Below are 24,739 nucleotides of genomic sequence, written 5' to 3' on the forward strand. Positions count from 1 at the left end.
CCCCCTACAGCTGGCCTGTTCACGGTGCCCGTCTTCCCGCCCGGGTGCTGGCGGTGTGTCGGGCGCCGTGATCCTGGGGCTCTGCCCCCCACCCCCCACCCCCCGGCAGCTGTCTGCAGGGCAGCCCGGCTCTGAACGGCTGCGGGGAGTGGGCCGCGTCCCGGCGCTGACAGCCGTGCGAGAGTGTAATTACCAGCTCCCGCCCTGCACTTGGGAGGAAGCGAGTGGTCCCAGGAAGAAGGAAGCGATTCTATTTGGGGAACCGCTGATTTACCTCATGCCCAGTAAGTGGCACGTTTCTGCGTTGCCGACGCAGACCAAGCAGGGAAGCAGGGCGCAAGGGCTGCAGCAGGGCCGGGCGGGGTCTCTGCCCCGGGGGGGGGGGTCTCTGCCTGGGGGTCTCTGCCCGGGGGGGTCTCTGTGTCCGTGGGGGTCTCTGCCCATGGGAGGGTCTCTGCACGTGGGGGGTCTCTGCCCGGGGGGTCTCTGCCCGGGGTTCTCTGCCCAGGGGGGTCTCAGCCCTTGGGGGTCTCTGTGTCCATGGGGGTCTCTGCCCATGGGAGGGTCTCTGCACATGGGGGGTCTCTGCCCGGGGGGGTCTCTGCCCAGGGGGGTCTCTGTGTCCGTGGGGGTCTCTGCCCGTGAGGGGGTCTCTGTGCCCATGGGGCCCCCTGCCTCTGGGGGCCTCTGTCCTGGGGGTCTCTGACTGTCTTGCAGGAGCCCCCAGGACTCCTGCTCAGCTGCTGACCACAGCGGGGCTGTGCAGGGCTGACGCTCGTCCCGTCCCGGGGTCCTTTCTAGCCCCTTCCAGCCCCGTTCACCAACCAGGCGCTGGGACACAGCAAAGCAGTCCATCTCCCCGTGTCCTCCTGTTGACCGCCATCCTCCCGCGACCACTGTCGGTCAGGGCTGACCCGCACACTGTTAGTGGTCGGTCAGGGCTGACCCGCGCACCCTCGGTGGTCAGTCAGGGCTGACCCGCGCACCCTCGGTGGTCAGTCAGGGCTGACCCGCACACCCTCAGTGGTCAGCCACGGCTGACCCGCGCACCCTCGGTGGTCAGTCACGGCTGACCCGCGCACCCTCAGTGGTCAGTCAGGGCTGACCCGCACACCGTTAGTGGTCAGTCAGGGCTGACCCGCGCACCCTCGGTGGTCAGTGGGGCTGACCCGCGTACCCTCGGTGGTCAGTCAGGGCTGACCCACGCACCCTCGGTGGTCAGTCAGGGCTGACCCGCGCACCCTCGGTGGTCAGTGGGGCTGACCCGCGCACCCTCAGTGGTCAGTCAGGGCTGACCCGCACACCCTCAGTGGTCAGTGGGGCTGACCCGCGCACCCTCGGTGGTCAGTCAGGGCTGACCCGCACACCCTCAGTGGTCAGTCAGGGCTGACCCGCACACCCTCGGTGGTCAGTCAGGGCTGACCCGCACACCCTCGGTGGTCAGTGGGGCTGACCCGCGTACCCTCGGTGGTCAGTCAGGGCTGACCCGCGCACCCTCGGTGGTCAGTCAGGGCTGACCCGCGCACCCTCAGTGGTCAGTCAGGGCTGACCCGTGCACCCTCGGTGGTCAGTCAGGGCTGACCCGCACACCCTCAGTGGTCAGTGGGGCTGACCTGCGCACCCTCGGTGGTCAGTCAGGGCTGACCCGCACACCCTCAGTGGTCAGTCAGGGCTGACCCGCACACCCTCAGTGGTCAGTGGGGCTGACCCGCGCACCCTCGGTGGTCAGTCAGGGCTGACCCGCACACCCTCGGTGGTCAGTCAGGGCTGACCCGCACACCCTCAGTGGTCAGTGGGGCTGACCCGCGCACCCTCGGTGGTCAGTCAGGGCTGACCCGCACACCCTCAGTGGTCAGTCAGGGCTGACCCGCACACCCTCGGTGGTCAGTCAGGCTGACCCGCACACCGTTAGTGGTCAGTCAGGGCTGACCCGCACACCCTCGGTGGTCAGTCAGGGCTGACCCGCGCACCCTCAGTGGTCAGTCAGGGCTGACCCGCACACCCTCGGTGGTCAGTCAGGGCTGACCCGCACACCCTCGGTGGTCAGTCAGGGCTGACCCGCGCACCCTTGGTGGTCAGTCAGGGCTGACCCGCACACCCTCAGTGGTCAGTCAGGGCTGACCCGCGCACCCTCGGTGGTCAGTGGGGCTGACCTGCACACCCTCAGTGGTCAGTGGGGCTGACCCGCGCACCCTCGGTGGTCAGTGGGGCTGACCCGCGCACCCTCGGTGGTCAGTCAGGGCTGACCCGCGCACCCTCAGTGGTGCTTCCATTCTCACGCCCCTGATTTGGCGCAGCTGAAGTTCTGGGCCAGGACTGGGACTCGGGCAGCCGGAGCCTCATGTGAACTCTGAGCCGAGAGGACAGTGACCTGGCTCCTGTGTGTGTGTGTGTGTGTGTGTGTGTGTGTGTGTGTGTGTGTGTGTGTGTGTGCGTGCGTGCGAGCACGCTCCGGGACGGCCCGTGTTGGCCTGGCCTGTCAGGCTGAGCGGCGCCTCCTCTCTGCTGGGCCTCTGTCCTGACGCCCAGCCCGACACGTGGCACCCGGGGCCTTACCCGCCTTGCTTCCTGGCATGGCTGAAATCGGCCCATTTGCTTGTGGAACTGTTTGAAAGGTGAATCGTGGCTTTGGTTCTGAGGGGGAACAGATGGGGTGTTTGGCTGTCCAGGCCCGGCTGGGGTGGACGCAGCCTAACCTGGTCAGGCAGGTCCCGTGTGTTTGGATTCCCAGGACCTTGCAAGCAGTGACGGGGGCGGGGAGGGGGTGCTCTGCTGGCAACCCCAGCCGTGCGGGACCCGTGCTCGTATGTACACGTGTGCGTGTGTCGTGACGGGGGGAACACGAGCAGTCGGGGCTTCCTGCACACAGGGCTCGTGTCCAGCTCTCTGGCCCTGGACAAATCCCGTTTCAAAGGCAAAGCAAAGTGCCACTGTGCAAACAAACCTCCGACTCTCGCTGTTTAGTTCTCCCAGTGCTTGAGGGTATAGCCGAGCCCCCACCTGGCCTGCTGGTGACCATGAGACGCCCCCGGCACCTCGTCCGCCCTGAGTACGTGCCACTGTGATCCCCGAGACGCAGCGACACCTGGCACGTGGGAGGAGTGAAGAAGGCAGCAGGCGTGAGCTCCTGAGAATGTACCAAATAAAAGATCATTGGACAGTGCTCACAAGGGGGGGTTGTTTTGGGGTATGTGTGTGTGTGTGCGTGCATGCGTGCGTGCATGCGTGCATGCGCGCGCTTGTGTGTGCCAGGCTTATTTGTGGCTCTGTGCTCTGGGATTACCCCTGGCTGTGCTCCGGGGACCTTATGGGGTGCTGGGGGTGGGCCCAGCTTGGCTGGGTGCAAGGTAAGGGCCCTACCTGCTGTGCCGTTGTTCCAGTTCCTCAAAAATGGTCTTTATAATGCAATTCCCTTTTTTTGCTTTATGGGTCACACCCAGCGATGCACAGGAATTACACCTGGCTTTGCACTCAGAATTACTCCTGGCGGTGCTCGGGGGACCCTATGGGATGCTGGGAATCGGACCCAGGTCGGCTGCATGCAAGGCAAACGCCCTCCCCGCTGTGCTATCGCTCCAGTCCCTGCAGTTCACTTTTATACACCTGTCGGCTAAACCGGCTCTGAAGTCTTCTTTGCATTTTAATCTCCCGTTAAACAACTAATTCTGGGAGAATTCTTTAAAGGCTATCCTGGGCGCAGTTGTGGCCATAGGAGGTCGCTAGGATTCCAGGCAGATAAAGAGATGGACTTTTTCTTTTCAGGCCTGACTGCTGCTTCACCTTGTAATCGTGCCTTTCTAAAATCCCAGGTATGGAACAGAACTGGAGAGAGTTCAGGGCTGGGGCTGGAGGAGTTGGCCTTGCCTGCTGCTGGCCCTTGGTCTGTCCCTGGCCCATGGTCCCCAGAGCACTGCTGGGTGCAGCTCAAACATGCATGCGTGTGTGTGTGGTGTGTGAGTGTGTGTGTGTGTGGGGGGGGTGAAGTTCTTCTTGGGTCATACCAGCAATGCTCAGGGGTTACTCCTGGCTCTGCACTCAGGAATTACTCCCGGTGGTGCTCAGGGGACCATCTGGGATGCTGGGAATCGAACCCAGGTTGGCCGTGTGCAAGGCAAATGCCCTCCCCGCTGTGCTATCATTGAAAAAAAATTTCAAGTTCTGAAATATCTTGGCCCAGGACTTGAGGTCACGGTGGTGTGCGCCTGTGGCCCGGGGGGGCTGCAGCACTGAATTGCCTGTCCTGGGATAGCTTTGCTTGCTGCTGCTGCTGCTGTCTTAATCAGAATATATTTCCACTGACCGGCCACCTCTCCGGCAAAGAGACGGAGGTGAGGTTTGACCCCAGCAGACGGAAGCCCACGCCCTCAAAGCCAGATGACAGACACTTGTTTCGTCTTTGTGTGTTTAGGGGTCATATCCAGTGATGCTCAGGGATTGCTCCTGGCTCTGTGCTCAGGGATCTTTCCTGGTGGGCCCCGGGGGCCACAGGTGGTGCCTGGGGATCAAACCCAAGCCGGCCACTCTTGGGGCAAATGCAGCTACCACTGGCCTCAGGCTCACACCATTGTGACCTCCAGCCTCGGCAGGTGCTTTTACGTGGCCTGCCTCGGTTTACCAAGTAGTGAAAAATGTCCCTGATTATTTCTGTAGAGCCGCTGTGATAAGAAAATTATGTGACCCCTCAAGGCAGGTCCCCGGGCCTGCCCGACGTGATCCCCAGCACCAGATGACCCCCCAGCACCCGGTGACCTCCACCCTCAGCAACCTGCACTGGGCCCGGCCCGAGCGCTGACCTCAGGCCCATGCTGAGAGGCTGCTGAAATCTCAGGCTAGGACGATTGGAGACGTTACTGGGGCCTCTGAGCAGGAGAAGGAGAAGAGGAGGGGCCCCTCCGGGTGGCTCTCGGGGGCAGGGAAGCAGGGAAGTCACTGGTGAGTTTGCTGCTCTGCCACTGCGTTCTCGGCAGCTGTGTGCTTCGTGTATTGATGAGGCTATTGGTAAGGCTCTCCCCGCGCCTGTGTCTGTGTGCTCCCATGTATTGATAAGGCTATTGGCAAGGCTCTCCCCGCGCCTTGTCTGTGTGCGTCTGTGTATTGATAAGGCTATTGGTAAGGCTCTCCCCGCGCCTGTGTCTGTGTGCTTCCATGTATTGATAAGGCTATTGGTAAGGCTCTCCCTGCGCCTGGGTCTGTGCGTCTGTGTATTGATAAGGCTATTGGTAAGGCTCTCCCCGCGCCTGCATGATGACGCGTCTCTGCTGCCGGGACCGCAGGGCCCAGGGGCCCTGGCTAATGGGCACTGACGGTGCCGCTGGCCGGTCAGACCTTATAATCTGGGTCCAAATTACTGTCATCTGGATCCTCAGCCTGTATTCTGCCTGTCAGCCGGTCGTACGCTCTGGAACCGGAGAATCCGAGTCTTCGACTCAAGATTTTGTTTAAGCAGAGGAAGAAGGACCTGGCTTCCCCGGGAAACGCTGGGAAATTCGTTTCCATCTGTTGCCAACGTGCAGGAGCCTGGTGGCTTCGGAGGACCGCGAGGTGTGGGTTGCGGGGCCGGTTCGGGTGTTTCCTGCTCCGGGATTGACCCGAGTCTTTCCCTGAGTCCGAGGCGGGGAGGGTGCTGTCTCTGAGCCCGTTGATGCCCCCGTCCCGGCCCCTTCAGACCACGCCGCCGCCGGACCCGCCCCTGAGACCACCGCAGTCGGGCCGGGGCCCCTTCGCCCTTCTCTGGCTTCGTGCTGTTCTACTTGCTCGGGTCCACCTCATTGTTCATTTATATAAACTTTCATCTCCGTTAGCAAAACAGGATGCTGGCAGCACGGCTGGTGGCGGCCTGGCCTTCCTGGGTCTCTCTCTGAGTGCTCGGACAGGGCGAGTGTGTTTCTCATAGCACCGCTTTCCTCTCCTTACTCGTCCTTCCCTGCGGTGCTGCCTTAGAGGCTCCCTCAGGGCAGGGGAACGAGACCCGTCATGTTGCTGTAGCTGGTGTACGAGTTGCGAGAGGCTGCTACGCCTCAGGGCTAGGACGAGTGGAGACGCTCCTGGGCCCGCGACGGGATGACAGTGACAGTGACAGTGACAGTACTACTTTCGTGTTCTTCCAAACTGGAACTCCCGCCCTTCGCTGCCCCCAAGGCGAATGCTGTTGAAAGAAGCAGTGTCACCCCTGGGAGTGAGAGCCCGCGTGTCACGGCGTCCCCCGCTCTCGGGGCTGGGCCGCTGCTGTGGCACCCGAGGGACCAGGATGGTGTGGGGCAGCGTGCGGCTCTGCCTCGGGGGCTGACAGGGCCCTGGGAGCAGGGACACTGCGATATAAAGGACCCTGTGCAGGCCGGGCACCGCTCTGGGGGCCGACACGCTGTAGACCCCGTTTGACCCTCGCCACCACCTATGGCCCCCGAGCACAGAGCCAGGAGTGAGCCTGTACACAGAGCCAGGAGTCAGCCCTGAGCACAGAGCCAGGAGTCAGTCCTGAGCACAGAGCCGGGAGTCAGCCTAAGCACAGAGCCGGGAGTCATCTTGAGCACAGAGCCGGGAGCCAGCCTGAGCACAGAGCCGGGAGCCAGCCTGAGCACAGAGCCAGGAGTCATCCTGAGCACAGAGCCGGGAGCCAGCCTGAGAACAGAGCTGGGACTCAGCCTGAGCACTGATCCAGGGGTCAGCCCTGAGCACAGAGCCAGGAGTCAGCCTGAGCACTGAGCCAGAGTCAGCCCTGAGCACAGAGCCGGGAGTCAGCCTGAGCACTGCCTAGTATGGCCCAGCCCCCCACTCCTTTTCCCCTTCCCTTGAACCCAAAGGTAAACACAGGAAGACCGAGCCCAGGTCTGAGGCGCCTGCACCGCCCGGGAAGCTGCTTCTCTCCGGGGCCCGCCCTGCTCTGGCCTGGGCCCTGCGTGTCCACCCTGTGTCGGCACTGGCCGCATGTGGAGGCCCGTCACCTGCACAGTGCCCGCGGGGCAGGGCCTTCCCAGCTGCCCCGGGAGAGCGGCCTGTCCGAGCGGGGCCTGGAGAGGGGGCCGTCCGCGGGGCAGGCCGGGCCGGGTGAGCTCAGCGCACACCTGGCCCCGGGCTCCGGGCCCTCCCGGCAGGGTGCGGGGGACCAGATGGGGCTGGGACTGGCCCGGCCCTTCGCAGTAGTGCGGTGGGGCAGACACCAGCCGCTGCCCGGGCTCCAGCCCGAGCACCTTTAGAGGCGCGTTTGGCCCTGGACAGTGGGAAGTGCCTTGTGTGTGCGCTGACGGCCACCCCGGGAATGGTTGGGGAGGGAGGGTCAGGCGCACTTTCCCGTGGCCCAGGGCGCAGCACGCCCGCCCGCATGGGAGTCTGCGTGTTAAAGGGAGTCCCGTGTCGTTGCTTCACACTGAAAAGGGTCAGATGGGGCCTGGCTGCAGCCAAATCCCGGCTCCGGCTTCCAGGGCGACTCAGGGATACGTGTGCGCAAGTGCCCGGGCCTTTGCACAAGAGCCAGCCTGTGTGCGAGCGTGTGTGTGTGTGTGTGTGTCTGTGTGCGAGCATCTGTGGATGTGTGTGTGAGAGTGTATTTGTGTATGAGTGTGTCTGTATTTGTGTGTCTGTATGTGTGTTTGTGTCTGTGAGAGCATTTGTGTGTAAGGAGGTATGTCTGTGTGTCTGTATTTGCATGTGTCTGTGTTTTTGTGCATCTGTGTTTGTGAGAGTGTGTGTGAGCATTTGTGTGTGTCTGTGTGTATGAGTTTGTGCATCTGAGAGTTTTTTTGTGTTTGTGTGAGAGTATATAAGTGTGTATGAGAGCATTTGTATATGTCTGTGTGAGTGGGTGTGTCTGTATGAGTGTATTTGTGTGTGTCTGTATGTTTGTGCATCTGTGTTTATGAGAGTGTGTGTGAGTTTGAGAGTTCACATGTGACTGTCTGTATGAGTGTGTTTGCGTCTGTGTGAGTTGAGCATTTGTGCGTGACAGTGTTTTTGTGTGTTTGTGAGTCTGTGTGAGTGTTTGTGTGTATGAGTGTTCTTCTGTGTGTATCAGTGTGTAAGAGTGTGTGGGAGGGAGAATGTGTTTGTGTGTGCGTGTGTGTTCCGAAATGCCCAGACAGGGAAGGCTCTGTCGCGGGGCCTGTCACTCCGGAGAGGCCCCCGTGCGCGTCCTTAAGGGAGAAGCCCGTGCCGCGGCGGAGCCGGTGATGTGGCCGCAGGAGCCCCTGAGAGAGTGAGGCGGGGCCGAGGCGGGGACGGGCTGCTCCAGGGGGGTGACCCCGGCGGCCAGCAGCTCCGCCCTCTGAGCACTGGGCAGGCTGAGGCGTGAGGCCCTCGTGCCGTCCACCCTCCTGCGGCTCGCCCCTGGTGAGTGGACGGTGCTCGCCCGGGGGTAGGGGGCGTGCGGGTCCCGCGGGTGGAGGGGCGGAGGCAGCGAGGCCCGAGCCTCCTCTCCTGCCCGCCTGCCAGGATGCAGGTCACCTGTCGGCCCGGTGGTGGGGCCGGGCCGTGCCTGCACCCCGGGGGTGGCTGCCCTCCCGCGCTCTCCCGCCCGCTGGCCTGCGCCAGGGCCACCGCTGTCCCCTGTGCCGGGCCGAGGAGAGGCGGGGTGGGGGGGTGTCTGGGTGCTGGGCCCTGGCCCACCCTGGCCAGGTGGAGCACTGGGTCTGCTTCCCGCGGGACTCGGGTCTGGGGGCAGAGCGGAGAGGCGGGTGGCCGGGCGCGACTCTCAGCAGCCCGGGGCAGAGCCTGGGAACCCTCCGCCCAGCGCGGGGCACCCGCCCCGCCCCACCCACCGCGGGCTGCTCCTGTCCCGTGACACCCTCGGCCCGGGCAGAGACCTGGGGCTTCCTGGGCCCTCTTCCTGGGCCCGGGCGACCCCTGGTGGCCGCAACAAGAAGCCCCGATTCCAAAGGCACGTTCACGACTGTCACGCCCTTGCCTCGCCCCTTGCCACGTGCTTCCACAGGGGCTGTGTGTGCTGAGTGTGTATACACACACACACACACACACATATATATATATATTTCCCTCTCTGATGTGTCCAGGAATATGTTCACTCATGCGTGAGGCTCGGCCCCAGCGTGTGGAAAGCGGCCTGGAGCGTGGCGGCCGTTGGGTAGTGGGGTTTGGCAAAGCAACACAGGCTATACAAAGAACGTTCTTAGAAGGCGAGTACTGAGTACCTGACCGCAAGAGAACAGGCTCCAGCTCACCTAGACAAATGATCCGACTGCTGCCCTGGGTGTAATTTCTGCGTCCCATATGGTCTCCTGGGCGCTCCAGGAGTGATTCCTGAGCACAGAACCAGGAGTGACCCCCGAGCCACCACCTCCCTCCTGGGGAAAAAAAAAAACAGAAAAAAATAAAATGAAAGTAGCCTACAGAACCTTCTGGAACATTCTCGAGAACAGGATCCCTTTCTGATTTGGGCGGTCCGACTTCCCCTCGAGCTCGCGGGGCTTGGCGAACTGTAGACTTAAAATCCAACTACAAACACGCAGCGCCGGGCACGAAGGTCGAGCGTGGCTGCGCTCACACGGCGGTTGCAGTTACGGGGAGGGGAGAGCGGAAGTCGGCACCGGGCCCGGCGAGACCCCCGGCAGAGACGAGCCCTTCTGCCTGTCTCAGTTTGTGTCCGACCTTTCCAAACCCACGTCCTAAGAGACGCGATCCCAGTCAAACAAAGCCCAGCACAAATGGCAGGTCCTGAGAGCCCACACAGAGACCCTGGAGGGGAAGGCAGGCCCGGCCGAGAGGCCACAGGGCGCGTAGGGCGAGGGCACGAGTGGTCACTCACCAGCAGCAGGAAGGCCCGTGTTCCTTTTCTTTTCTTTTCTTTTCTTTCCTTTCCTTCCTTTTCTTTTCTTTTCTCTCCTTTTCTTTGTTTTTCAGTTCACACCCAGCAATGCTCAGGGGTTACTCCTGGCAAGGGCGTGCCCGGGGAGAGGGGGCGGGGCCGGGGCAGGAGAGCGTTTACTTGTGGCCCCTGCGCCTGAGGCCGTCTGACCAGCAGCACTGCTGGGCGGCCCACCACATCGTGCCCGCGAGGGTCAGCCTTCCTGTCTGTGCCGTCCTGAGCCCGTGCAGTCCTGTGACCCTGTGACCCACGTCTGGTCCCGTTCTGTGTGGTCCTGTGTCTGTGTGGTTCCCATGTTGTCCCATGTCCAAATAGTCCCATGTCCATGAGATTCCGTGTCCATGTAGTCCTGTGTCCATTTGGCCCGTGTTTGTGTGGTTTCCGTGTCCATGAGGTCCCATGTCTGTGTGGTCCCATGTTCGTATGGTCCTTTGTCCACATGGTCCCGTGTCTGTGCAGTCCCGGTGTCCATGTGGCCTCGTCTCTCTGTGGTCTGGTGTCCGTGTGGTCCTGTGTCCATGCGGTCCCATGCCCGTATGGTCCCATGTTCGTACGGTCTCGTGTCCACGTGGTCTCATGTCTGAGTGGTCCCGTGTCAGTGCGGTCCCATGTCTGTGCAGTCCCGTGTCTGCATGATCCTGTGTCTGTGCGGCCCCGTGTCCATGTGCTCCTGATCTGTGTGCTCCGGTGTCCGTGCGCCCCCTCTCCCGTGCGGAGCCAGCCCGGAGCTGAGGAGCCCGTGTCTCGGCCCCCTCCGGGCAGCCTGGCCGGGGCACAGGGGCCCTTCTGCCGGCCCGTCCACTCCGGGACCGGGTGGCGTCTCACCCCACCTGCAGCCCCCGGAGCTGTGCCGGGTGGGAACCGGGGCCGGGTCGCCGGCGTACAGGACCTGGGGCGCCCTCCCCGCACCCCCACCCCCGAGTGCCCTCCCGGCGTGCGTGTGGAGGGGGATGGGCAGGAAACGGTCTTGGCTGCGCGTGTAAGGCCGGCCCGTGCCCGGGTGCTTCAGCGCCTGCAGCCAGAGGCTGGCTGACTGACTGACTGACTGACTGACTGACTGACTGACTGGCTGGCTGACTGGCCTGACTGGCCAGCTGACTGACTGACTGGCTGACTGACTGACTGACTGGCTGACTGACTGACTGACTGGCTGACTGGCTGACTGGCTGACTGACTGACTGACTGTGCACGTGTGTGTCCCGAGGAAATGCACCCAGAGCCGCCGCTTCTCACCCAGCTTCCACCTCACCCCGGAGGGGGTGGGCCGGCTCAGGCGCCCTCCCCGCCACCCTCCCCCCCCCATTGACGGCTGGTGTCCCGTGAGAGCTGCGGGCTGGCTGACCAGGCCGGGGACTTTGGGAATCTCGTGTCTGGAACGCTTCCGGTCTGGCATGTTCCCGCGGACCTGCTCCGCGGGGCCTGTTCACGGGGTGACCTTGACCCGGGATTTACTCATTCCAGCCATGGGGGATGGTTTGATTTTCTCTGGGGAAAGACTGGACTTAGTCGGATCTGAGGAAGCCGCTCTTCCCCGGGAGGGGCGTGTCTGCTGGCCCGTCCCTGGCCCGAGAGCTCCGGGGAAGCGGGGAATGTCTCCCGGCTGAGGCGTGAGAGGGTCTGCGGGTCGCGCCCTGTGGGCAGCCTGGACCCCCCACGTGGTGACCTGCAGCGGGGTCAGCCGCGGCCGCATTCCTGGGAGGGTTGGGATGCCGGTGTGCTGGCGTAACGCCGCCGCTGGCCCTGGCCCCCCGCCAGGGTGATTAGGTGCCGCCTTAATCCCGCTGCCCACAAAGGCGGTTTGAGTAAACATCTGGGAGCCTTCGCTCCGGAGCCAACGGTTACATAAGCGGCTCCATGGGCCGGGCCGCCCGCCGGGGGTGGGGGGGCGCCCCCCGGGGCTTCGTCCAGGACCTGCAGCGCGGGCTGGTTCCTCGGTGGGGGCAGGGGAGCGTCTGGTGCCGGGGTTGGCCGACCGGCTGCCCGGGCTGGTAGCACAGGGGTCCCTGCATCTGCCGCCCTCCCCGCCCGAGTGCAGAGGGGGAGGGGACCCTCCCTGGCCCGGAGCCCGTCGTCCTGGGGGCCCCTGCGGCCGGACTCGGTCATTTCTCATCGGGGACGGTGATGAGACACTGGCAAGAGGCCCCGAGATGGACAGAGGAGCATCAGGAATGGGCCCCGGGTTAGAGCGCCGTACGCTGAAGACCTTCACGGCCAAGTGTCAGCGAGAAGGGGGCTGGGTGTAAGTGCCTGTGGGAGCACTAGGGCTGTGGGCGTGGCCTCGAGGGAGGGGTCACCCACACCTGCTGGCCGGAGGGTACGACACGCGTGGTCACTTTCACTTGAAAATGAGCGTTTTTTTGTTTTCATTTAACAATTTTTTTTTTAATTTTTTATTGAGTCACCATGTGGAAAGTTACAAAGTTTCAGGTTTAAATCTCAGTTATACAATGCTCGAATACCCATCCCTTCACCAGTGCTCATATTCTACCACCAGGAATCCCAGTATAGCTCCACCCCTAACCCCCCCACGCCCCTAGCCCCCCCACCCATAGCCCCCCCCCCCGCCTGTGTAACTAATAAATTTCACTTTACTTTCACTTTGATTGCATACAATATTTCAACAAAACTCACTATTATTGTTTGGAGAGTCTCTCCCCTAAAGTCAGACCTGCTGAAAAGGAAGCATTAGATAATTTGTTTTCCATTGCTGAGGATGAAGAGGTATGAGGTCGAGTGACCACACTTAGCGGCCTCTCAGTTTTGGGTTTCTGTAATTTAGTATTTTAGTAACTAAGTCCAGAGAGATATCTGCCAGAAGTTGCATCGTTGCCAACTTGTACTTCTCAGTTACATTATATTCCATATATGAGTGCAATCTTTCTATGTCTGTCTCTTTCTTTCTGACTCAGAAAATGAGCGTTTTGTAAGGAAGAGCAGTTAGTGTCTTTAGATGAGATCTCAAGCTGTTCTGTCTCTGTCTCTCTCGTCTCTCTATCTCTCTGTCTCTCTGTCTCTCTCCCTCTCTCCCTCCTGCACCCTCCCCGGGCCCCTCCCCAGAGCCCCTCCACCCCCGGCCGGAAGGTCCGTGCTGTGGGAGGCCAGTGCCCATCGGCCGGGAGGTGTGTCCACTACCTGCGAGCACCAGCCCCCGGCCAGTCTCGGCGGGGAGGGCTCCGCACTTCAGAACTGACCAGAGACGGGGGAGACCCCCAGGAAGCAGCATCGTGAAGAGGCCGCAGAGCTGCTCGGGCGGTTTGGGCGAGAGAGCGACGCTCTCTGCCCGCTGCCCTGGCCGCTGCCCCCCCACACACACCCCTGCCCGGGGAGAGTGCGTGGCCGCCGGCTCCTTAACTCCCGAGATTAATACGGGAAAATAACGCACAACACTTTTTGCTCTTGAACGCGTTTCGACACCCTGAAGGGAGCTAGCTCCGTGGGCTTTTGTGCCCGTGGATTCCTGTGGCCGACGCCTCCCCCCACCCCTGACCCCCCCAGCGCTAGGAAGCTGCTCCGTCCCCAGGGGCTTTTACTCTGCTTTCTGTCTTCACAATGACTTTATTGGCTTGATCAGTCAGTCCTTTGTTTTCAGAGACAGACCCTCCCCCCAGTGCAGTCTGCCGACACACATCCCCGTGTCCGTTCCTCCGGACTGTGGTGTGGGGCTTTTGCTCCTTGCTGCACTTAAAAAAGAAAAAAGTTTCTGTTGGAGCCGGGTGGTGCTCACTCAGGGCCTGTTCCTGCCTCCGCGCTCAGGGTTCACGCCTGACGGGGCTCACGGCCCCTCTCTGGTGCCAGGGATCGAGCCTGGGTCCGGCACACGCAAGGCACGCCCCTCGGCCCCTGGGCTAGCGCTCTGGCTGCAAGCATGGTCCCCGTCCTAGGCGTGAGGATTGTCTCTGCGTGCCGCTACTGGCGTTATTTAAACCGCGCCCAGGTGTGAGCCCTGGTGATCTCAGCCCTGTCCGAGTGTTACAGAGAAAATCCCAACTCCGTGGCGCCCCACGTGGGACTCCCGGGAGAGGGTCAGCGGGGCACCGCCCGGCCTTCCTGGAGCCCGGGCAGAGGGCCCAGGGGACAGGCTGTGTGGGCAGCTGAGGCGGTGCTGGGGGGCCCGCGTGGGGGACCCCGTCCTGCTGGGCCAGGGGGAAGCACCAGGAGCGCCCGGCCCGGCGTCCCTTCCCCTCGGGGTGGTCTGTATGGGGGCAGGCGTGGCGTGGCCCGCTTCCTCCCGGCTCTCTGGGTGGGCGGGGGTCTCCAGGCCCGGGCGGGGTGGGGGGTGCGGAACCCGGGGTCTCCGCAGGCAGCGCCCCGGCTAAGTTCCGAGTGGGTTCATGCGTGGTGTCACTGTCGCCCTGTCGGAGGGGCCGGGCGCGTTGGCAGGCTTGGGGTCATCTCGGGTGTCTGCCCGGTGGGACGACCGTGTGTCACGTGCCCAAGGTTGGCCGTCGGGGGCGGGGTGGGGGCCACAGAAGCTCGTACAGAAGTGCTCCGTTGAGACGAGCCGAGACCTGTGGCCCGTGGAAGCCGGGATGCGTGGCTGCGAGTGAGAGACTCCTGGGGTCTCCACTACCCCCCGACCTGCGCTGACAGGGGGACCTCGAGCCGGGCCGAGACGCTGGGCTGGAGCTGCCGCGTGGTGCCTGCCTGGCCCCGTCAGTGTCTGGGAACTTGGAGGCCCGTTTCCAGGGCCGGACGGGCGGCAGCAGATGGGACCCGAACCTGCGCTCGCTCCCGGCACCTCCTGCTCCCACAGGGTTGGCAGCAGGCCCTGGCACCCACCCTCAGACCCAGGCTCTGGAGTCACAGCCTGGCGACCCGGGACCACCAGCGGGACCCCCGGGGCCTCCTGAGCCACAGTTGAGTGGCTGAAAAAAAACTCAAAACTGAGTCGGAGGGGCTGGGTGGAGGCGCGGGGGCCTGGGGCAGGAAGGGCCGGGAGCTGCGTGGGGAGGGCTGAGGCCCGAGAGCGTGCCAGCCCCTCCCCCACGGGCCCTCAGCACCCCGAGTGGGGCCCCCCAGTGACGCGCCCTCGAGGTCTGCAGTGCGAGACTGTGTCTCCTCCGCCCCGGAGTCGCACGGAGCCGTCGGGGGCCGGGGCTCTGGTCCGGTGGAAGGGCACGTGCCGTCCCCAGCACCCAGGGACCCCCGCCCCCAGAGAGGCCCCGGTGTGGAAGGAGCAACTGCAGCCGCCGGAGAGCTTGTCGGCCGGCTCGGTGAGGCGCCGGGGACGGCCGTGGAGGGGCAGCGTCTCTCGCTTCTCTTCAGGCTCCTGATCTTTCTTCTTTCTTTAAAAACATTTTTATTATTAATTGAATCTCGGTGAGACACGGTCGGAAGGTTGTTAGAAGTGGCCGGGGCTCGGTTCTCTCGCGCGCCCCCTCACCCGTGCCCGGGGCCCCGCTGGGTCCCATTTCCCTCCCTGCGCCCGAGGTCTTAGACGAGCTACCGACACTGCAGCAGCCCGGGGAGGGCGAGAGCCGAGTGGACGTGGGCAGCCCCGAGTGTGGACGTGGGCAGCCCCGAGTGTGGACGTGGGCAGCCCCGAGTGTGGATGTGGGCAGACCCGAGTGGACGTGGGCAGTCCCGTTGTCCCCCTGCATTCTTCCCGCAGACCCCTGCGCGCCCCACCGCACCCGGCCCCGCTTCCTCCTCCTCCTGACCGGCAGCCTGGAGCCCATTTGGGCCAGTGGGGCGGAGGGCAGGGGCTCCTCTGTGCTAGGGGCCAAGAGAAAGCTGGTCCGAGAGCTCTACACGGCTGGTGACACCTTCTGAACGTTACACCCAGCGCTTGGCACGAGTTCTCCACCTCTTCATACAGTGATTTGTTTGCACGTTTTCTCTGACTGGGTATTAGAAATATTAATTGCAGGAGCTGGAGAGAGAGTACACGGGTGGGGCACTGGCTGTGCAAGCACCCGACCCAGGTTTAATCCCGGCACCGCATCTGGTCTGTCTCAAGCACTGCCAGGAGTGATCCCTGAGCACAGAGCCAGGAGTCAGCCCTGAGCAGAGGCAGGACTGAACCCTGAGCACAGAGCCAGGAGTCAGCCCTGAGCACAGAGCCAGGAGTGATCCCTGAGCACAGAGCTGGGAGTCAGCCCTGAGCAGAGGCAGGAGTGAGCCCTGAGCACAGAGCCAGGAGTCAGCCCTGAGCACAGGTAGGGCTGAGCCTGAGCACAGACCCAGGAGTGAGCCTTGAGCACAGAGCCAGGAGTCAGCCCTGAGCACAGGTAGGGGTGAGCCTGAGCACAGAGCCAGGAGTCAGCCCTGAGCACAGAGCCAGGAGTCAGCCCTGAACCCTGCATGCGCCTCCCCCTTCTTCAGGTGTTGACTGGTGGTTGTTTGAATTTCACCGCGTGGCGTGGTTCTCACGGTGGCAGCACCATGATCGGTGAGCTTTATGTTTTTCCCGGAGTGTAACCCAGTCCGGCAGGGTCCAGCATGGCGACAGCCTCGACTATCGGTTGTCACCTCCGGGTTCCCACCGGCCCCACCGCGTGACCTTCTCCGGTTACCTGCCGACTCGCCGTTGTCGCCCTGAGTTAGCACCTGGGCTCAGCCATGAGGAAGCGTGTGGCCGGGGGGAGACAGCCAGGGCACGAGGCCCGGGCCCCTGCTCTGCAGAGAAAGGGGACACCTGGGGCGGGGGTGGGGGCCGGGAGCCGGACAGGGTGACCCAGGCCGCGGCCGAGTGGCCTGCAGGTTCTTGCCCGACCTCCTTCACACTGGGTCTGTGACGGGTGTGTCACGTGCCAGGGCCCCGGGGCAGCCCCCAGCCCCGCCCGCGCTGCCTGTGACGGAGCCGTTTTCACGGCCTCTGCTTCTCCAGGAAGACGAGCAAGCGGCCAGCAGTGCGCGCTCGGTCTCGGGGGTGGTGCATGGTCTCAGGGCCACGCGGGCAAGCCGTGTCCCCACGCCACGAGGCACCTGTTGGCATGGCAGTGAGCGGGCGCCCAGGGCCGGCCATGGGTCTGCCCCGATGGCGCCGTCACAAGGACGTGATGCCTCGGCGAGGTATTCGGTGAAGCGCAGCAGGACGACCTTCCCTCCAGCTGTTACTCCCGGCCCCCCAGGCCAGAGCGAGGCCAGACCCCGAAGGGCAGCCCTGGGCGAGGCAGGTGCTCCTGGGCCGGGCTGCTGGCGAGGCCCTGGGCGGCGGGTCAGTGCTCATGGGTCAGTGCTCACGGGTCAGTGCTCACGTAGAGGGACAGGAACAGAGACCTTCCCGCTAACGTCCGCACCGAGCAGCTTCCCCCAGCCCAGCCTCTGCCGTGGGCCGCCCCCCGCCCCCCTCCGCCCCGGGGCGGCAGGACAGCACAGGGCAGCGGGGCGGGGTCTCTCTGCCCAGCTGGGCCCTGACTGACCGTGGCTCCCCCTTTGCAGCTGCTGCCCAGGTGCCGCCCCCGCGCGCCCTCAGCCATGCCCTGAGCGCCTGATGAGCACCTCGGGGCCCCCGGGCCACGGCGGGCGCCATGGAGCTCAAAGTCTGGGTGGACGGAGTCCAGAGGATCGTGTGTGGCGTCACCGAGGTCACCACCTGCCAGGAGGTCGTGATCGCCTTGGCCCAGGCCATCGGTAAGTGCCCCCTGGGCTCTCGGGACTGCAGGTGAACTGGCCGGGACCCCTGGCCGCCCTTCGCCCTGGGCTCCTTCCCCGGGCGCCCTCCGGTGCAGCCTTCCTTCCCGCCTGCTCTGAGGTCGACTTGGGTGGACTTTTGGTATGGGATCCCCCTGCAGTGCTCATGGGTCACTCCCGGTGCAGGTGTGGGGCGGGGGCTGGGACCCCCCAGAGGGGCCGGAGGACCATGTGGACGCCTGGCGGGGGCCCCTCTGCCCAGGGACGGTGCTGGGCCCGGATCCCCCCTCCCAGCCCGGGTGCCAGAAGGTGGGCAGGCCGGCTCAGGCTGGACCCAGCCCCGGCTCCCTGCAGCGCAGTGGACGGTGGGGTGCAGTGCCCCGGGCAATGAGGGAGGACCCCCGCGCCTTTCCCTCCAGTCCTGCCCGGCCGTCCTGTGAGAACATGGCTGGGAATCCAGCTTTCCTGGCCCTGGAACTCAACAGCACTCGCCCCCAGCCCCCTCTCACAGCCACCTTAAATCCCCCCCCCCCCCCCCCCCGCATCCGGGGGCGGGGCTGATGCATAGGTGTGGTTGCAGTTCTATCCCTTAGGGGGTGCTTTCACTAGGACAGAATCTCTCTCAGCAGGACACCCGCCCAAGAGCGGAATCCCAGGGTGTGTTTCTCCTCTCTTTGTCCAACTAACACATAAGCATTCATAATATTAATCATTTTGTATGGACATAGCAAGAGACGCATTAAGCTTATAGAATTGCTCTCTGGGGGTCACCTTGATCTCAGACTACAGCGCTCAGGCCAGATTAGTCTTTCCTAGCCCTAGCAGGGTCCTAGTCTAGTCGTTGCTTCTGGATCATGACATAACATGTCCATGACCGAGCTCTTAACATATAGTTAAGCATTAGGCACTTTGGCCAGGCCCATCTCGATGCCAGGGTAGCACATAACTCACCGCTTGCCCTGGGTCTGTCCCGTCCCTCGCCGGGACCCTGCTTTTGGGGGTGCTAGGATGTAAGGGCAGCTGAGGCTTAAGTCAAGAAAGCAGATGCCCGGGAGTGAATAATATTTGAAGCCAATTAAGTTCCATGTTACCAAAGCATATTAATAAGTGTTTTTCTCTGTCTATACAAAAAGGATATTGTTTTAAAGTAAACTATTCAAAAGACATAAGAGAGGAGAAAGACAATATTAACTTACAATACAAGTACACTTGTCCTAGCAAGGTCTGACCTAACAAATTAACAGAGTTTGATTAGAGGAAGAGCAGATAAACTGGTAGAAGTGGTTACAGATAAACAAAGGAATGGGAGTGACTCGGGAGCACTTTGATGGGCGTGACTGATATACCTAAGCTCCTAGTGGCAAGGGGAGCAGGACATACCAATGTAGTCTAGCATTGTTTAGAGATTATTACCAGATAAGCCCAAACTCTGTGGCAAGGGAGAAAGGACAAACCAATGATAGCCAACAATGGTAGAAGACCTTGGGTGCGTGGCCCAGTCTGGCCCTCCCGGTGCTGACCGCCGGCCGCCTGCGCGGGTGCCCTTCAGTTGTAGAGCTCACAGGGTCCCGACTGGAAGACCGTAGGTAAGTGGTCCATGCGCTGCGCTAAGATTCACACCACGCACTAAGGCTTTCCAGAACGTTCCCAGCTTAAGCATGCTGCCTTGCCTCACCCCTCACCATCTCCAGAACGCCCCTGTTCCAGAGTTCCAGCCGCTCTTCAGATCTGAGTGCCAAGTGGGACGCCCGACCCGCTGGCCTCAAAGCTGGCCACACCACCGGCCTCAAAGCTGGCCACACCACCGGCCTCAAAGCTGGCCACACCAGGGGCTGGAGTGATAGCACAGCGGGTAGGGCGTTTGCCTTGCACGCGGCTGACCCGGGTTCAAGTCCCAGCATCCCATATGGTCCCCTGAGCACCGCCAGGGGTAATTCCTGAGTGCAGAGCCAGGAGTGACCCCTGTGCATTGCCAAGTGTGACCCAAAAAGAAAAGAAAAAGCTGGCCACACCAGCGGCCTTGCTTCACAGCCCCTGAGCCGCAGGGGCCGGGGGGCTAGTTCCCGCCACCCCCGCAGCCGTGCCGGCCAGCACAGTGCAGATGGCGGGCGCCGGGGACCAGAGGACTGGGGTTTCGTCCCGCGCTACCTGCTTTGGACCCCCCAGGCCACCTGGGCTGGGCCACAGGGGAGGGACCGGGTCTGGTTGGCCGACGCAGCCTCGGCCGCTTCTGTCGCTGCCAGCAAGCCCGTTAGAGACACATTCCCTACCGGGCGCTCTCGAGGCCTGAGTGCGTCTTTCTCTCCTGCTGCCCAGACCCCGCCCGACCCCTGGCCAGCATCAGCTGTCGCTGAAACCTGTCCGGCCGGGCTTCCTCAGCACGGCTCGTGAGCACCAGGGACGGGACGAGAGTCACTGAGGAAATGGGGCTTAGGTCAGTGAAACGTGCCTGGCGCCTCCCAGGAAACAGCGCGGCAGCTAGGGTTGAGGCTCCGCGTCCCACTGTCTCCCTCCGCCCGACACAGTGCTCCCCCGGGGCTGGGAACTCGCGGAACTAGAGTCTCCTGAGCCAGGCCCTGCCCTTCCCACAGCCTCCGCCTCGCTGGGACCCGGCCCCGCCTCCAGCTCACCCCGGCATCGCCCCGGCCCCTGCTGAGCTGCACTGAAATGGAAACTCAGACCCCTTGGCACTGAGCTCTGCTTTTTTTTTTTTTTTTCAATAGCCAAGGTCGTGTCTTCCAGCTGTGGTCCTGCGAAGGGCGTGTGGTGGTCCTGGGTTCTGAGCAGCTTCTGTCTCCCACATCCCTGGAGGGTTACTTCCACGAGTGCACGTGGGAGAGTGGAGCCCTGGCATTCCAGCCTGGCCAGCCAGGGTCGGTCACGTCCCGCTGCCTCAGCAAAGGTGCCCAGGCCCAGGTCCGAGGGCTTACAGAGACGCTGTTGGCGTTCTCCAGTGGGTGTCTGTCCCCTGACCCGCCCAGAGCACAGCGGGGACAGTAGGCGCAGAGTAAACGCCGGCCCTTACAGACTCACCGGAGGCTTTCATGATTTTTTTTTTGGCTTTTTTTTCACACCTAGCAATGTTCAGGGGTTACTCCTGGCGGTGCTCGGGGGACCCTATGGGATGCTGGGAATCGAGCCCAGGTCGGCTGCGTGCAAGGCAAACGCCCTCCCTGCTGTGCTCTCACTCCAGCCCCTAGTAGCAAGTTTGCATGAGTCTAAGAAGGCCCCAGACTAGTCCGCAGCGATTGTGTGATGGTACAAAGCGTTAGCAGTGCTGGGACATGTGCCGTGAACCCACCACCCCAGCGCAGGAGGTCTTGCAGCAGGCCAGAGCGGGGCCCGCGCGTGAGTCTCGCCAGCCTGCCACGGTGCAGCCCCCGCCAGGGGCGCGTCATCGGGACTTGGCTGCCGTTTCTTCCCCTCGAGCTGCAGCACGGTGCTGCCTGCCCAGTCAGCTCGCAGACCGTCCCCGAGTCCCACGCAGGGTGCGGGCACAGCGCCAGCCCTGCCGCGGAGGGACGGGCATTGCCGGCGCCACCGCAGGAAGGCTGGCCGCCCCGAGGGCCGTCGCCCGAGGGCTCGAGTCTGTCTGCGGCGCTCGTGGGCGGGGGCTTCCTGCAATGGCAAAGCCGCGGTTCCGGTGCCGCCTCGTCGGGTCCAGAAACGGGTGGGCTGGCATTAAGTTCATGGAAGATCAGTGCGCCTTCCTGTTCCTTTGTTTGGGGGGGTTGGGGACAGAGGGGCAGGACCCACACCCACCGGTGCTCAGGGCTCACTCCTGGCTCTGTGCTCAGGGATCACGCCTGGCCAGCTTCGGGGGGACCAGCTTGGGTTGTGGCCAGCTTTGGGGGAGCCGAGGATCGAACCCACAGTGACCGTGTGCAAGGGAATTGCCCTGCCCGCTCGACTGTCGCTCTGGCCCCAAGCTAGTTTTAATTTTTTTTTTTTTCTTTCTGGGTCACACCTGGCGCTGCACAGGGGTTACTCCTGGCTCTGCACTCAGGAATTACTCCTGGCAGTCCTCAGGGGACCATATGGGATGCTGGGAATCAACCCGGGTCGACCGCATGCAAGGCAAATGCCCTACCCACTGTGCTATCGCTCCAGCCCCGCTAGTTTTAATTTTAATCAAAATTTAATCAGAATAAAATGAATATGGAGAGGACAAATGAGCCAGCATTTGGCAGAATGAATTCTATAGAACTAGACACTACTACTAGTATTTTGTAGATAAAATATATTTACTGGACAAATAACACAACTGACTTTTATATCTTTTGGGGAGGAGGGGCAGAAGAAGAAATCCAGTTGTAAAAATTGATTGTAGTTTTAAAAAGTGGTGAAATAAAGACATAATGTCTTGGGGAGAACTGTATTTGACTATTTGAATTCTGTTAGATATTTTCCAGCAAAATATTCATAATCGATAATTATAACATTTTCTACCTTAGTAGTTAAGGGGGAGTAATATGTTATTTTTTTCCCCATTTGTGCCAGTTATCCCATGAGAGCCTCCTATTGTACAAAATCACTGTGTAATATTGCTCGTTATTTAAAATTAGTAATTCTTGGGATCACACTCAGTTGCTTAGTCTGTTAAAAAAAAAAGAATCAGTCGATATTTCACCTGCTTTCAGAAGGCACACCAAGCTACGGCACAGAGGGGAACTAAACGGGCATTTAGTAAAAGACACTAAGGTTTTGCAAGGGGGATTTAATTTCTGTAAATGAAATGGAGTTTGTAGGACCTTGCCAAGAATGCTCCTTTATTTATTTATTTTATTTATTTATTTATTTTGCTTTTAGGGCACACCCGGCTATGTTCAGGGGTTACTCCTGGCTCTGCACTCAGGAATTTCTCCTGGTGGTGCTCAGGGGACCGTATGTGATGCTGGGAATCGAACCCAGGTTGGCCGCGTGCAAGGCAAACGCCCTCCCCGCTGTGCTGTCGCTCCAGCCCCAAGAATGCACCTTTAAAAAGTGGTTATTTATGGGGTTTGATTCGTCCATAAAAGATCTAAAAGCCGACCTATCTAATAAAATCAAAGCGACTGACTCAGGACACTCCCGTGCTGTCCTTGGGCCCCTGGCCGCCGTCTCTGGGGGAGCTCGGTGGGCGGCAGACTCCGGTGCCCGAAGCTTTTGGGACGGCATTCCCGAAGCCGTGACAAGATCGCTTGAGAGATGCAGAACCATCTCAGCACCACATCTGCGAGGAGGTCGGGTTTGTGGTTGTCAGAAGTGGGGAGGAAGCCGAGGGAGAGGTCAGGAGGGGCAGGCGGGCGTCTGCTGTGAGATAAACAAGCGGAGGAACATTGTTCGGGAGTGGGACCGAGAGTTCTCACGGGAAGGACAGTGTGTGTCTGTTTCTCCACGAGATGATGGACCCCGAGCAAGCTTGCCCTGGTAACCATCCCGTGGTACATGTGAGTCGAACCATAACGTCACGTAGCGTGCATGTGTACGGTGCGTCTGTCACATCAGACCCAAGTGGGGGAAACCTATGATTAAGAAAGTCTATATCAGGGCTGGAGCGAGAGCACAGCGGGTAAGGCGTTTACCTTGCACGCGGCCAACCTGGGTTTGATTCCCAACATCCCATATGGTCCCCCGAGCACCGCCAGGAGTGATTCCTGAGTGCAGAGCCAGGAGTAACCCCTGAGCATCGCCGGGTGTGACCCAAAAAGCAAAAAAAAAAAAAAAAAAGTATATTAAAAAGTGAATTCCCAGAGGCAGGCAGTTGCTGTGTGTGCCGGGGTGTGGGCAGGGGCCCCGGAACGGCCTGAGAGGCAGGCGCCACCCTGCCTTCCTGCCTTCCTGCCTCCTCAGGAGAAACGGGGTGCCACCACCCCGAGTCCCGGGCCGGGAACGGGGAGTCCACGAAGCAGAGTCCGCTCTGGGCTCCCGCCCGCACCGCCCAGGACGGGCTTCTTGCAGGCACCCAGCTGGCTCCGAGCCGCGCGTCCCAGTCCCCCCCCCCCCGCCCGGGGGAGAGCATCCCCACCGCGGTGGCCCCGCAGGGCTCGGCCCTCCGTGCTCTGATGCTCTGTCCTCCCTGCCCAGGCCGCACCGGGCGCTACACGCTCATTGAGAAGTGGAGAGACACCGAGAGGCACCTGGCGCCCCACGAGAACCCCGTCATCTCCTTGAACAAATGGGGGCAGTACGCGAGCGACGTGCAGCTCATCCTGCGCCGCACGGGGCCCTCCCTCAGCGAGCGGCCCACCTCCGACAGCGGGGCCCGCGCCCCCGAGCGGACCTTGCACCGGCAGAGCCTGCCCCCCTTGGCCAAGCTGCGGCCCCCGGCGGACAAGGCCCTCCGCAGGCGCGAGCCCAAGAGGAAGTCGCTGACGTTCACGGGGGGCGCCAAGGGGCTGATGGACATCTTCGGGAAGGGCAGGGAGGCGGAGGCCAAGCAGAAGGCGCCGGGCGGCCGCAGGGCCACCGCCGAGGAGCTGCGGAAGCTGGTCCGCCTGCAGACGGAGAAGCTGCAGGCCATCGAGCGGGAGCTGGAGTCCAGCGACCTGGAGATCCGCTTCTGGGAGCAGAAGCACAGCCCGAGCCTGGAGGAGGAGATCGTGCGGCTGGAGCAGAAGATCAAGCGGAACGACGTCGAGATCGAGGAGGAGGAGTTCTGGGAGAACGAGCTGCAGATCGAGCAGGAGAACGAGAAGCAGCTGAAGGACCAGCTGCGGGAGATCCGGCAGAAGGTGGCCGAGTGCGAGGGCCGGCTGCAGGACTACGGCGCGCAGATCCACACCATGGAGAGCGGGCTCGAGGCCGAGAAGCTGCAGCGCGAGGGCCGGGGGGCGCAGGCCGACGAGGAGGAGGTGCGGGGCAAGATCGGCAAGGTCAAGGGCGAGATCAGCGTCCAGGGCCAGCAGAGCCTGCGGCTGGAGAACGGCATCCGGGCCGTGGAGCGCTCGCTGGGGCAGGCCGCTAAGCGGCTGCAGGTACGTGGGGCGTCCGCACCCGAGGAGGGGCCGGGAGACGGGAGGGCCCGTGCTGGCGGCACTAGGGAACGGGGAAACCGAGGCCCGGAGATGCCCGGGGCCCCTGCGGCCTCCCTGTGGCTTGTCAGCCCCCCGACTCCCTAGCTCTGGGCAAGACGGGCTCTGGGCTTCACTTAGCAGAGGTGGGGAGGGGGGCACGTCTGGCCCGAGGGTCCAGGGACACCCAGGAAACTGGTGTCTGTCCCTCAAGTGTGACTGGACCCACCGGGCACCTCTGGGCGGCTGCCGTGGCCCGTCCACCCGTGCCATGTGGCAGGAGATGCCGCCAGTGACCAGCTGGCCCCGATTTAGCCCGAGTGGTCACTGCATCTCCGGGGGAGCCTTCGAGGGAGGT

At 62.3% G+C, this 24,739-nt stretch overlaps 1 protein-coding gene across 1 annotated transcript in view; it reads left to right on the forward strand.

Moving 5' to 3' along the window:
* RASSF8 (Ras association domain family member 8) overlaps window positions 1-24,739 on the forward strand; it is a 54,815-nt gene that overhangs the window by 25,069 nt on the left and 5,007 nt on the right. The window contains exons 3-4 of the mRNA XM_055118254.1: window positions 17,198-17,389; window positions 23,456-24,345. Coding sequence (XP_054974229.1) covers window positions 17,287-17,389; window positions 23,456-24,345 — 993 coding nt within the window. The 5' untranslated portion in view covers window positions 17,198-17,286. The remainder of the gene's footprint in view (window positions 1-17,197; window positions 17,390-23,455; window positions 24,346-24,739) is intronic.

Source organism: Sorex araneus, chromosome 10 (genome assembly GCF_027595985.1).
Source record: "Sorex araneus isolate mSorAra2 chromosome 10, mSorAra2.pri, whole genome shotgun sequence".
NCBI classification, from domain to species: domain Eukaryota; kingdom Metazoa; phylum Chordata; class Mammalia; order Eulipotyphla; family Soricidae; genus Sorex; species Sorex araneus.